This window comes from Podarcis liolepis, assembly GCF_965112155.1.
Source record: "Podarcis liolepis genome assembly, chromosome: 1".
In the NCBI taxonomy this organism is placed as follows: Eukaryota; Metazoa; Chordata; class Lepidosauria; order Squamata; family Lacertidae; genus Podarcis; species Podarcis liolepis.
Genome location: NC_139554.1, coordinates 92,650,756 through 92,665,407, shown reverse-complemented (window position 1 = coordinate 92,665,407; position 14,652 = coordinate 92,650,756). Strand labels below are relative to the sequence as shown.

The 14,652-nt window shown below is 39.8% G+C and overlaps 1 protein-coding gene across 12 annotated transcripts in view; it reads right to left on the bottom strand.

The window, feature by feature from the left end:
* The window catches only part of KALRN (kalirin RhoGEF kinase), a 513,896-nt gene that overhangs the window by 182,115 nt on the left and 317,129 nt on the right, over positions 1 to 14,652 (bottom strand). For all 12 annotated transcript variants that reach the window (XM_083487460.1, XM_083487445.1, XM_083487444.1 and 9 more), the window contains one exon: positions 4,946 to 5,068. In XM_083487460.1, coding sequence (XP_083343586.1) covers positions 4,946 to 5,068 — 123 coding nt within the window. The remainder of the gene's footprint in view (positions 1 to 4,945; positions 5,069 to 14,652) is intronic.

Here is a 14,652-nt window from a genome sequence, read left to right as displayed (position 1 = left end):
TGAAGGCACCAGGCAAGTCTCCCTGGGGAGAGCATTCCACAAACAGAGCCACCAAAGAAAAGGCCCATTCTTGTGTTGCCGCCTTCCGGACCTCTCATTGAGGGCATACACGAAGAAGAGCCTCAGGGCCAGAGTCGGTTCATATGGGGAGAGGCACACCTTGAGGCATTGAGGTCCTGAGCTGTTTAAGGCTTTATAGGTCAAGAAGAGCACTTTGAATCGGGCCTGGAAAACAAATTGCCCTGCCTCATTGAGCAATCTGGCCACCAAATTCCAGTTGACGTTTCAGCCTTCTGAAGGTAACCAGAACATAGACAACAGAAGTTGTCTATCCTTGTTCAGACAGGAGCACAGCTGAGCCACTAGGTGATGGAAGGCACTTCATGCCACCAAGGCCACTTGAGCCTCAAGCAACAGCAAAGGATCCAGGAGTACCCTTAAGCTACGTACTCACTCATTCAGAGGGAGTGCAACCCCATCAAGTGCAGGCAGCCTCCAATCCATCCAGTCTAGTGTACACTTGTGAAGAGATCCATGACTTGGGAGCATGGAAGCAGATTGAGAATATATGGGTAAAACTGGAGGACAGGGAAACAGCAGTGACCTTACTGTGGCTGTCTACTATAGACCTCTAAGCCAGATTGAGGACTTGAATGATATTACCAAATATTCAAAAAGGAGAGATATAGTAGTCATGGAAGACTTCAACTGCCCTGATGTCTGTTGGAACTCAAGCTCTGCCAAGAATGTAAGGTCGAACAAACTCAATTGCCTTGCTGACAATTTCATTTCCCACAAGGTAGAAGATGTATTTTTTCTTTTCATGGAAGGAGCCCATGGTCATGTGGCTCCCATATTATACTAGTCATGCAAACTAATTGCTTGTGTGCCCAGGTTTTTTGAGATGCAAATAAGCCACAACAAGTCATCAGAATGAACTCATAAATCTAATGCAACAGCAGAGGGGGCGGGGAGGAAATATCAGGGGCACTACAAATGCAATGAAGAGTTGGAGAGACATCTTTAAAGATCAGATTTAATTCAGAGACCTTTCTGGGGATCCAGGATACTTCAGAGTTACGTCTTAATCATTCAGTATTTCTTATGCTCTGGGATCAACAGAGCAAGAAATCACCTTTTATATTTAGACTTTTATATTACAGTTTCTGAGAAGGAGGACCAGGTTCACAGCAAGATCAGTGGCTTGATTATCAAACTGTAGCACATTTGAAGAACATTGGTTGTAGCTGTGATTATTATTATTTTTAAATAATTAGAAATATAAATATAAAAATTATGGGAAGGAGTACTTCCATCTGACCTCACAAAATGCCCCTCCCATTTATATTCCCCCACCCATTTATAGTCCTAAATGTACACAGTTAACATTTAACTTTGAAAACAGACAGATAGCTTGAGCAAAACAAGTGACTATCATCAAGCAACCAGTGGATAACATAGAAATTCCTTCCCAAACCGCATAATAAATTATATCCAACACAAGATACAATTCTTCAAAGGAATCCTAGCTTTGACAAATGTCTGGCCTCTGCACTTTGCTATCACACTTTTCCAAAGAAATGAGTATTATTTTCACAAACCTTTAACCTTTGATACAATGTGGGAGTTTCCTGGTTTCAAGCTATATATGTCCCAGAGTGACACATAGCATTCAGCGGTCACATTTCAGACATTCCCCATAAATTAGTAAGAAGATTCTGGTGTAAATTGTGTAAATCTATCCAGAGACAAGGCACAGGTCAAGCTGCTATTGAAGTCAGTAGGAGGGTATCGTCAATAGTGGGAAGAAGAGCCATGTTCTGAAATGGTAATTGACATTCTGGATCGATAGAGCAAAATATTACAAACCCGAAACTATGAAACCCTCTTTCCTTTATCCAGGATATTTGCCACCTATTTTTAAAAACAGAATAGGATTTTAAAAATTTACAATTCTGGCTTGGCATCCTCACATATAGAAAGAAGGGACAGGGAGATCCCCTGGTTCTCTCTGGCTTGGCATAAGCAGTCTTTGATATTGAGCAGAATAGCAGGAAAGCCCTTCTGTTCCCAATGCTTCCCTCCCATGATGTTCAGTTCCTAGAGGACAGGAGACAGAAGGATGTTTCTCTGCCCTCCTCTACAGTCCCTTTAAAACCTTCTCTTAAATAACCTTATATACAAGTTTTCAAACAGTCATGTCAAAGCACTATTATCAGTTTCCAAAACAAAAATACTCCGCTTGAATCTCTACCCTGTTTCCTACTTCTGATCAAGCTTTCATGAATTCCCATCAGGGGACCTAACATTCTGCATTAAAATAACTTTGTAACAGGATTCCCTAAAAAACAAGACTGGGATTTGTAGATTTCTGAAGGAGGTATTATGTTTGTAGAGACAGTGAGACTAGCTAGAAGGAAATAATAGGATGAGATGTAAAAAGTACACACACATAGTTTCATTATAAAAAAGTTCCTTTTTTATTTTGACTATGGCAGACCAACACAGCTACCTATCTGTAATAGTTTCATTATGGCTGGGAAAAATGGACTCTCCTGGCAGATGAATAAGATGTTGGCCAGTATGAAAACTTAGCAAACAGAGATGTGGATGTGCAGTAAAGATGTTTTTTAGCACACATATAATGGGTTGGGGCATATGCAAAAAAACCTTTATTGTGCATGAATATTCCTATTCACTTCCAAAAGCCAAACATCTCACATTCGGAACATGAAAGAGTCATATAGCACTTTGAAAATCAGCAATATGTTCTATTTATAATGGAGCATACTCAAGAGGAATATGCCCATTCTTTTCTTCAGGTTCATATTATTTATATTCATAGTGCCCTAAAGGAAGAGCTCAGTTTGAAATGCATTGGGCTCAATAAAAGCTTGTCGCTTGTGCACCTGAAGGTTTCTTTCCTTCTTCCTAAGACTGGTGGCTTCCTGTGTTCTCTTACTTCTTTCCCAAATGAAACCAAATAAAGTGGTGCCTCGCAAGACGAAATTAATCCGTTCCGCGAGTATCTTCGTCTAGCGGTTTTTTCGTCTTGCGAAGCAACCCTATTAGCGGATTAGCACTATTAGCAGTTTAGCGGCTATTAAAGGCTTAGCGGCTTAGAAAAAAGGGGGGAGCGAAAAAAAATCTCAAGACTCGCAAGACATTTTCGTCTTGCGAAGCAAGCCCATAGGGAAATTCGTCCTGCGAAGCGCATTGAAAAACGGAAAACCCTTTCGTCTAGCGGGTTTTCCGTCTTGCGAGGCATTCGTCTTGCGGGGCACCACTGTATATTTTTCCAAATACCAATACAAAAAAAAAAGGTTGTTTTGCTGTCATTTCTATTACAAATGTGGTACAGACAACTGAGTGCTAATTACTTGGTGAATTATGGTGTGCTATCTCACCCAATACAGAGTGAACCCTTATTTCTTGACTAGCTACGCTTCTGACCAGAACACTCCGGAAGTTCATTAATAAGTAGTCAAATGATGGGTGGGGGAGGGTTTAAGGATGCTTAAGTAATCAAAAAGTAGCCCAAAGGAATTCAATATGTATGTTATGGGAAGTCTCAATTAAGAAGAGACATACTTCTATCCACTGGCTGTAAATGCCAAGGAAGAGATGAATTAATCATGACAATAAGATTGAATGTATAAACAGGAGCCAATGGAAGAAATCAAGAGATGGTATAACATCTTTTAGTCTCAAGAATATGGCAGTAAGAACAATAGACTATTAAGATCCTTCAGATCCTTCAGATTATTATCTTTGCTAAATTGACTTTCAAAGGTACATACTGGTACCTGTGAGAATGAAAAGCCTTACTGTGAAGTAATTTGAAGCCATCATACTGGAGGCTAAGCTAATGTCTTCTGGAGAATGGGATAGCGCCATGTTGACTGAATAAGCTGGATGCCCAAGGAGAAGGCATGAAAGGTAGTTTTTGTGGTTACTGCAGCTTATAGAACCTAGAGTTAGAGAGGGCTAGTATGATGATTGGATGTGCACTATTTTTCTATTTTGCCTTAGTTATAAAAAGGTACAACAACAGTAATTCCTTTGATGTGCTTTTTGTGAATTATGCTTTATTCTGACATCAAATTGTTTTGTGGACTGATTCCCATGGAAAAATATATATATGAAAATGATACTATCATGGTCAATCATTTAGATATGCCCAGACCATGAATGCCTAAGGCTTTATCAGTCAAGCCTTGAACTGGTCTCAGAAGACCAGTCAGTCAATACAATTGGTGAAACACAGTTTAAATATCATCATGCCTCTGCACATGTAAACTACAACTCCTGAGTCACTGTCACATTACACTGGCCAAATATGGAAGTTATTTATTTTTTATTTACCTCCCATTGGGTTCTCCTAGTCTTCCTAAGTATGAACAGACAGAATGAACTAAATCACTGGAGTGCCAGCCTTGACATCCCCATCCAGCAAGCCAAATGATGCAAGAGAACAATGTACAATCTCAAATGCTTCTGATCAACAGCATTTCCCCAGTCAGCCTCTAGGTAAAAATCATTTACCAAGGCTGTAAAAGTTGCTTCCAGCCATAATCAGGCAAGAATCCTGCGTGGAAAGGACTGAGATAGGGTGTATAATCCAAGAAAACCTGTAGTTGCTCTGCTGCTACCCACTTTACTGCATCTACCATCTCCACATTGAAAAAGAAAAGGAAAAAGACTGAACACTAATCTAAATTTAGACTCTCCTGGCACTGTACTTCGAAGTTTCCTCCATCTCTTTTCAGTGAACACTCAACCTGTAAACATTATAGGTTTTCACCCCAAGATCCCAACAAAACAGTTTATTTCACATGTTTGAAAAGAAACCTCAGAGCACTTCAGAGTCCTGGAAACAACACAATAAATCAGTACAATGGTATCCTCTGTCAAAGCAATTTGCCTAGATTTGTCACTTGCTTACCTGTGCTACTTCTTCAAAATCGTCATGTCTTTTCTGAAGAGCTCGTGCCCGATGCAGGGATTTTCCCACTCCAGTGTGTTTACTAAGGAAGGCTTCCCCATGGTTTTCAATCCAGTCCAATACCTGCACAGAGAAGAATATCCAATTATCTCTCATGGCTGTTCAACACAAAACATCCAATTATCTGTGGGCAGTACTTAGAAACAACACCATTCCATATAAGTGGATTCAATAGCCTGAAGAGTTTATCTAACACTCAACACCATTCAGAGACAAATCTACTCAGAATCCAAAGTAAAAGGCTCCCCCCACGCTATTTACTGATAAATTGCTATTATTGAATACCTGTTGTCTGTTTATTTCCATCATATGCTACATGTTTTGCAGCAGAAATGAATTTGTTCTAAATTACTGGGATTTTTAAAAGAAAACAACCACTACTATCATCATATAGGGGAGACAGTTACATCTACTATGTTGCCCTTCCATTCAAGTTCTTGTGTCTTAGATGTGCAATGATTCACTTCATATGAGCAGCCTATCCCAAGGCAGAGTATCTAAAATAAATCTGAACTGAAAGTAAAGGATTTAATTTTAGGAAGAAGGGAGATGGCTGTTTCGACGTTTAATCCAAAGAGTCTAAGGCTGAGGTCTTAAACCATACAACATTGGACGACACCAATTGTTAATGTAACATCAGTTTCCAATCTACTCACTGTAACTGACCCCAGCATACCTAATATGCAAGAGGTTTAAAATATTATCTTTCCAAAAAAAAATCAGCTCTGCCACAGCAGGTAAAAGATGCTTCTCCCAAGTAGTAAAAACATTAATGTTACAAGTACAAGTAACATCAAAAGCATCCATCCATTATTAGAAGCCCATGCTTTTTAAATAAAATACAGTTATACCATATATGCAGATGATTCAAGATGACATGGATGACATAAATGCTACAGAAGAACAGTAGTAGCCATAAATTTTGATGCCATAATTCAGGTCTTCTAGAAAACTGGCACCAGCGGCAGCTGAACCATAGAATCATAGAGTTGGAAGAGACCACAAGGGCCATCGAGTCCAACCCCCTGCCAAGCAGGAAACACCATCAGAGCACTCCTGACATATGGTTGTCAAGCCTCTGCTTAAAGACCTCCAAAGAAGGAGACTCCACCACACTCCTTGGCAGCAAATTCCACTGTCGAACAGCTCTTACTGTCAGGAAGTTCTTCCTAATGTTTAGGTGGAATCTTCTTTCTTGTAGTTTGGATCCATTGCTCCGTGTCCGCTTCTCTGGAGCATGATAGCTGACAGAATGTGTAACAAGCAGAAGGAGCCCTTCTCACAAGCTGACCAACTGGCTGGCCTTCCTTTCCATCTAACGGTAGAATGATGCTTGAGAACACAGAGAGCAAAATCTTGTACAACCAGAAAGACAGAAAGGAAGGACAGCTGGATTGTTCATTAATGACCCATGCTCTATTCAACTCCTGGTTAGCTCCAGATGCTACTGAGATATTTCAGGCACTTGGTTCCTTCTCACATTCAACAAAAATGAATGTTATAATGAAATATACAAACGCCTACCCACCCAGCCTGTTTGCTACCCTGTCTGTTGATAAGGGCACCAACAGACCCTACAGAGAAACCTTCTGGTCATGAGAATCACACCAAATTCCTGAACTGTGTTTCAGCTTGTGGCATGCAGGGATGTTGCAATACTCTGAACTTTGGGGTGTATCACATTGGCTTTCTTCTTCTTCTTTTTTTAAAAATAATCTTTATTGCTTTTAAAACTTACAAGGAAAAAAAAGGCGAGAGAGAAAGACAAAATAGAGCAGAGGGAAAAAGAGAAAAAAGAAAAAACAATACAGTAAACAATACAAAACACAAGCTTAACACACTAAACTAAACAAAGCAAAACAACAATTTTAAAACATATACTATACCATTTCATTACTCTATCTTTCATTCCCTTATTTCATCGACCTCCTCTCACCTCCCTTTTTGTATTCCACTTCTATTACTTGTTTTAGCAATTCCTTTCCATCTTTCTCTATTTTTATCATTATGAATATCTTAACATATTTTTTACCTTATTTTCCATTAATACTGAAATACTTATTTATACTTAACTCCTTATAACATTTCTGCTAAAGCCATAAAGTTTCATTCCAACAATTTTCTAACACTCATTAAATTTACAATACATTGGTGCCTCGCAAGACGAAAAGAATCCGTTCTGTGATTCTTTTTTTGTCTTGCGAAGCAAGCCCATTGACGGATTAGCGGATTAGCGCTATTAGCGGCTTTTAGCGGCTTATCTGCTGATCAGATCAGCTGATAAGCGGCTTAGCAACTTAGAAAAGGGGGAGGAGGAAAAAAACCCAGCAGGAACTCACAAGACATTGTCGTCTTGCGAAGCAAGCCCATAGGGAATTCGTTTTGCGAAGCACCTCCAAAATGGAAAACTCTTTTGTCTAGCGAGTTTTCCGTCTTGCGAGGCATTCGTCTTGCGGGGCAGCACTGTATTTCTATATATAAACTTTAAACTTTCCCAATCTTCTACCACCATCTCTTCTCCCTGGTCTCGGATTCTGCCAGTCATTTCCGTCCATCCCATATAGTTCATCAACCTGGAGATCTTCTGTCCGAGGCTCTTAAATCTTTTCCAAGTCCCTTCTGCAGTTTTTCTTCATATTCTTTGATGCTGAAGATGCTGAAGCGCATGCCCCCATTCCCTCTCGACAGGCCAACCAACTCTCCACAGCTAGAACCAATGTCCATACAATATCTCAAATCATGTTTCAAGGCTCCTCCAGATCCAAAGGCCCCCACAACTCCAATCACCTCCTGACCCAGATTCAGGACCCAAAGGTCAGTAAGTCTCTGCATGAAAGAGTCTATCTAACCTTCCTTCTCCAAGCAGGGCTCCAATCTTCAAATTCTGACTTTTTCTATATTCATTCATAAAAGGCCTCCACTTATAGTCCTCAATTTGCCTCTGTAAAACTGGGGCTTCCACTTGTATTACTTTAGGTTCAACAACACCAACTTTCTCCTTCATCTTCTCCCCAGTTTGTCCTGTCAAAGTAGGTTCCTGTGTCAAATCCTGAACAATTTCTGTATTAATGATCACTTTTTGTCCCAAATTAATCACTTTTTGTCCCAAGTTCTCAAGTTTGGTATTCATAACATCCGTCTTCTTGTGGAGCTGTTCCAGCGAATAGCTTATCTTACATAATACAGTCACTAAGGCTCCTTCTGTCAACATTCTTAAAATCCAAGGTCAATCTCTGATTCACACAGTTCTTATCTTGCAGCTGGAAAAACCCCAGCTCCACTCTTGTAACAGTTTCAAAAGCTCCCTCTAGAGGGAAACAGTCTCCACTTGTATCAATCCTTTCAAACACAATTTAAACTATAAAGTTAGTTTCAATTTTCAGTTACTTTTCCTGCTTTTTAAACGCAGATGAGGACAATGGAAACAATATATTTCTCTTATTTAGCTAGCTGTCAAAAAAGTCACTCTTTCTGGCAGCCCGTTTCCAGGTTCAGAGCAGTGGTAATTTGGTTTTTCACTCTCTCCTGCAGGCTCGCTAGGTCCAAAATTTCCCCCCTCTTCTCCTGCTTCCAAGGGGGGTTTAATAGTTTTAACCGATGGAGATTTAATCCTTTACAAAAAACTTTCCGAGGCTTTAACTTGCAACTTCTTTGCTTCAATCTATTTACAAAAGAGGAAGGCGGACTTCCTGTTTAAAACCTTCCCGTTTCGATGCCAAATTAATGAATTTAAGGATCCAATTTTCCGTTCTACCCACGGGTAGTTGTTTAAAATCCAATTATCCACAGGAAAAAGTCAGCGCTCTCCGGCAACAGCGATGCGGCTTCACTCCGTGAAAGAAGCAGTCAATTCGAAGCACCGCGCCGCTCACCCCACTTCGCTCCGGATCCCCAAATCAGGGTTTCCCCGTGAGTAGGGGAGGCGCAAAGGGTGCCAGCCGAATCCCAGGTTCACAGGCTTCTCCCGCCTGTGATTTCAGTGGGTCTCCATCTTCGCCGTGGCGGTCAGACCCTAATTTCCACGGAGCAAATTCCTCCCGATCGGAGGAACTCCGCCATTGCCTGGAGGCACCAACCTGGAAGTCCCACATTGGCTTTCTTGCCTAAGCTCTTTTGATTTTTTATTATTTATAGCAGCCTTTGACAAGTTGGTGCCCTGCAGATGTTTTGGACTACAACTCCCATCAGTCCCAACCAGCCCATGAAGGCTGTTTTTTTAAAGATGTCTGTCGGCAACCACCTATGCTATATGAAACTAGAGAGGTAGATTCTGTTTAGGTAGTGCTAAGGAGAAATAGTAGTTTTCCTACTGAGCAACATTTCTTCCTAAAGGTCTTTTCTGGCTTAGATTGTAAACTGAGCTGGCTTGCCTCCATCTAGGACACCTGGGAAGCTGAAACAGCTGAACATCAAGTACCTTAATCCTTAGTATGACTATCAAGCCTCCTGTAAATGATATGTGCAGGTTCCTTTCTGCCTGGTATTTACTCCTGTGTAAATATGCACACAATAAGGCTACATTTATATTCCACAGAACAAGATCTTCTTTAAACTGCATTTTAAAAATAAACCTTGCATTATTTCTTTGGTGGGTATAGTACAATAACACTTAGGAATTTTGTAATGTAGGTCATATACCAATTTAAAAGAAAATGGTCCACTATCCTACTTAATGATGGGATACAGTGGTAGCTGCTGTTTGATGGATCAGGAACATTTTATGGGGTTTATCAGAGGAAACTGCCACCTCAGTTTCCCTCTTGGAATGAACTCCTACACATATGAGATAAGAGAACCCAAAATATGACAGGTTTTTCTTCTAATATGTCTTTGCTCTAGTGTTTGTACATGGCTTGTAATAACAGGAATGACTGAACAGTTGCTAGCTAGCTCCGCTGTTATTAAATCTATTAATACTTCTGTTAACATCCTTTCTCCTCATCAGGGAATCTTCACATCCTCTACTACAATCCAGTCTAAGCATAAAGTGGAAGTTGTAAGCAGAGCCATATTATTTGAAAGTAGGAAATGTCCATTGACCTAAAATATGCTTATTATAAAGAGAAAATCTAAATGGCATTCCCACTGATTGAAAATAATTATTTTCTATATATTTACAAGGAAGCTATGCAATTTCTTATGTATTTTGAATATAAGATACAGCACACACAATGTTTTCATTGGGGTTGGGAGACTGCATTCTTAGCCAAAATATAATTTACCTCTGATGTAATTTTCTTGGCTTCTTTGTTTGCAGGAAGAAGTAGTGTCAGACGTATATGACATCACTACTTTATGTCCTTCACTGGAAACTCTGAACAAGGTATTTATTGAGGTTTCCTGTATCCCATGCCTTCATATTATTCATTATCAACTTTCAAACAACAATAAGTATATGGGAATGCTCAGTGTGTGATGGTCACTGAAAAGAGTGATGTCCCCATTCAAGCTCTCTTCTCATAGAGATTCTCTATGAGAATCTGCATCCATTGTTAATATTTACAGGACCTTGGGTCACACAATTGATGTGTTCTAATTACAACCAGCAGAGGGTGCTTCCAGTGCACATCTGAGCCAAAACAGTTTCATTTTTGACTGTGCATAAAAATGATTTTTCTACCACTACCGGAAGAAATTGTCACTGGGGCTATACAATTTCCAAGGTTTAAAGGGACATGTCTGGAAAGCTACACAGCACCAGTCAGCTGCAACAGCTATGTAGTCCCCATGTGAACCCTAAAAGAACAAACATGTGAAAGCATTCTATTGGCTTAAAACTATGCACTATGAAGGGAAGGGGGGATCATTTAGGGTGTGTTCATTAATTCCTCCTTGAGGGTCCCTCCTCATCTCGCTCCTAACCTTTAGATTTTCCTTCTGGTTGGATAATCAGTGGAAAACTTGTTAACTGGTCACAATATAAAGGACTAATTGGAAACTATATGAAAAGCAATCAGAATTTTTGCTGGTTGCTGGTTTACTTTTCTGTCCACAGAAAAATGTGGCCTCATGCTCAGCTGCACACATTGGAAAAATAAGAAATTAGGCCTAGCTGGCCAGCCAACCAGCTAAGTTTAGTGTGAACAACAATGTTTATATTCCTTTAGGGTTATTTTCATCCTTTACCAGTAAGTATTCAAGAAAAAGATTTTGAGCACTGTATAGTAAGTGCTTTAAAAGAGTAAAGAGTATCTTAAGATAGATACTTTTTCAGATCACTTTAAGTTATCTCTTTATTTCAACCTTTAGCAGAAAGCACCCAGTCCTGCTCTAGGCATCAATACAAATTCAGAATAAACAAACTCTCCCTTCTTGTTGCAGGCAAACAAGCTTATTTCTTTACTATTGGATGGGTAGAGGGGTGGAATCTAACTCTAGTCCATACAAAGTTATAATATTTAACTCTTGAAGGCTCATGTTACTATAAAGGCTGGAGTTTTTTCAGGATCACTTAAGCAATTATAGGGTGATTGTGATCATGAAAAATCCACCCAAAGTCAGGGAAATTCTTGAATGAGCAGACTTTGGAGGGCTCTTCAGAATCAGGCTTTTGCTGTGTACTTGCCCTACCCGAATTTATCAAAGGGTCCCATTGCTACTGTTCTCAAAACAAGTTGTCATTCTTCAAATGAAGGCTGTCATTGACCATCACGTCACAAATTAGAGACAATTATCCCCCCAAAAAACTGGGAGGGGTGGGAAGCACAGCTCTGGGAGGGGACAGTGCCTCAAGAATGCACCCTAATTCTACAGCATGAAGCAAGCTCAGTACTTTTCTAAAAAAAATAATAAATAAAAGTGTACTTCTGGAGGATGGATTGGGCAGGAAGCTTCCCATTCAGCAGCAGAAGACCTAGCTGTTAAGTAAAAAGAAGCAATACTGGCACCATTCTCTGGTGGCTGAAATCCACAGTCTAGATACAATATAAAATGAAAATGTAGAGAGAACATTGTGAATTTCTTCAATAAACAGATGTTATGGAATCTTCTGCCTTTTAAGGAAAACACAGTTGTACCTTGGTTCCCGAACGGAATCCGTTCTGGAAGTCCATTCGACTTCCAAAAACGTTCAAAAACCAAGGTGTGGCTTCTGATTGGCTGCAGGAGCTTCCTGCACTCAACTGGAATCTGCGGAAGGTGCATCGGACATTCGGCTTCCAAAAATAGTTTGCAAACCCACACTCACTTCTGGGTTTGCAGTGTTCGGGAGCCAAAATGTTCAAGAACTAAGCTGTTTGAAAACCAAGGTACAACTATAAAAGGGAAATCAGTGGGTTCCACATATCAATCCAGCACTATATATGCTGAATATGCAACCCTCTTAGTTTTAGAAGGACCTTGGTTTCAGAAATGCTAATAACAAAATAAAAAACAAAGAAAAAAAGTATTGAGAAAAAAAATCTAAGGAGGCTTACTAAATCCTAATCCTGCATAATGGCCAATAATGCTCACCAACTTAATTACACACAAAAAAATCTCCTTTTGTTTATTTAAAAGCCGCTGCTTGAAATAGATTTCCCCCTCTTTTCTCTTCCCCATTTATCATGGAAGAGTAATGTCAAATAAAGGTCTATTAGAAAGGGAAAAACACTTCTAAATACAAAGGAATTTATCCTCTGGCTTTTCCTGCCATTCATTATTAATGACTTACAATAGCTGAGTCACAAATAAACTAAACTGTTCTTATTGGCACTTAGAAGACTTCTTAATAAAACACAGAACCAAAACGGTAAGTGAATTTTCACTACAGGTTTTGTGAATGACTTAGTAACAAAAAATGAGATCAGAATTTGACCAGAAATTAAGATCTGGTTTAATTCAAAAATTAATACCAAAGACAAAATACACCTTAAGAAATAGTTTCAATCCTCAGCACTGCAAGATCTGCCCTTCTATTTCTGAGAACAAACCTGATTTTCTTGATGTTCTATTGAGGTGCTTATTGGCTTGATGGTTTCAATCATATCTTATTATTGTATTTAACATTTTTATGGAGATTGCTGATGTATTGTTTATTGCTGGGTTTATCTACTCAGCTTTGGTTTATCTTTTAGGTCACCTTGAGAGGGCTTTTACCCTTACAAGTGACCTAAAAATATTATAAATAGGTGTTAGAAACTCTCATTAGAAGAAGGATGCCATCTACAATCTTAATAAGAAAAGACCAGTAAAGAAGCTGCCTTATACCAGAGCAGAGTATTTGCCCATATAGCCCACTATGGTCAGCTCTGACTGGCAGCAACCTTCCAGAGTCACAAGCAGAGGTCTTGCTGCTTGCATATCATCTGGAGATGCTGGGGAAGGAACATGGGACATTTTCCATGCAAAATATGTGCTGTGGCACAGATTTATGGTCCCTCCTCATATATATAATAATACATTTATTTGCAGAGAGTTTTCCCCCTTCAGACATTGCAAAATTAGGCTCAGAGTTTTACAGGTTAACATCTGTAATATTGCCAGGTGGCAAATGTTTTATACTAGCACTATCACCAGGACAGGACAGGACATCACTGATCCTTCCATTCCTCAGAGCAGAACAGACATGTCTGATAGAACTGTAGTAGACGCTCAAACTGCAGACAAATGGCCACATCAGGGGGAAATACTGCCTGTCGTACAGACAGTTAAAAACAATTAAACATCAGCCCACAGGATTCCTGTATGTTTTATAAGAAATGACTAGCTTGCCAATAGCAAATCCATCACTTCTAAACAATTCCAGCCTGAAGCTATGTAATTCAGCTACCCTTATGGGCCACCAGAGAAGACAAGGTAAATGCAGCATCATATAACATACTGCTTTAGATTGAAATATTTGCACTGATCAATAAATACTATTCTCTTCACACTCATTATGCTACACCTTGTTTTTTACTTGTAAGGATAAAGTACCAGGCAGGTCTTTATCCATCTTATTAGCACTTTTGGTCCAGTCTGTTTCTGGTATGCAGCCTTGGGGTTAATGCCCCTCAGTGTGCCAGTGCCCCTGACAATTGCAATGCAGATACAGAGTCAAAAATAGGGGTCAGTAGGGGTCCAGTGCCTGGTTGTGTATGCTAGGTGCATCTGGATTTTCTATGTAACCTGGAACAATATGCTTGTGCCCTGAATCTGGCAATTGTAGGTGAGACCAATAACAGCAGGCAATACTTCCACCCTACTTCTTGCTCTTTAAACACCATGTACTAGCAAAGCAACAAATCTATCTAATTCAGTAAGCTCTGAACATGTTTCCTCAAATCCATTTCTGATCATACCCTAGACTATCCATGGTCTGGCCAAATCTGAAATGGATATGAAAATTGGCCTCATTACATGCAGCACATAGTGTTCTTGAAGCTCTCTATGCCATTTTCAACATTTGTTGCAACTTACCAGAAGCAGGGTTGTGAGGAGAGTACTAGGGAAGAGTCCAAGAAATGCCACAGCAGGCACATGAACACATGTTGGCCACAGAATTAAAGGCTGCTGGAAACAATGGGAGCTGCAATTCTTACATTTTATCTATCCCTAGAGTTGAACTGTCAACATATGCAGTAGTATCCAGGACCTCAGTTACTGCTGTGTCATTTTGAGGAGTCAATTCTGCCATCTCCTATCATGTCCCATAAGATCCAAAAGTGAGAATACAGGAGCAGGGGCTG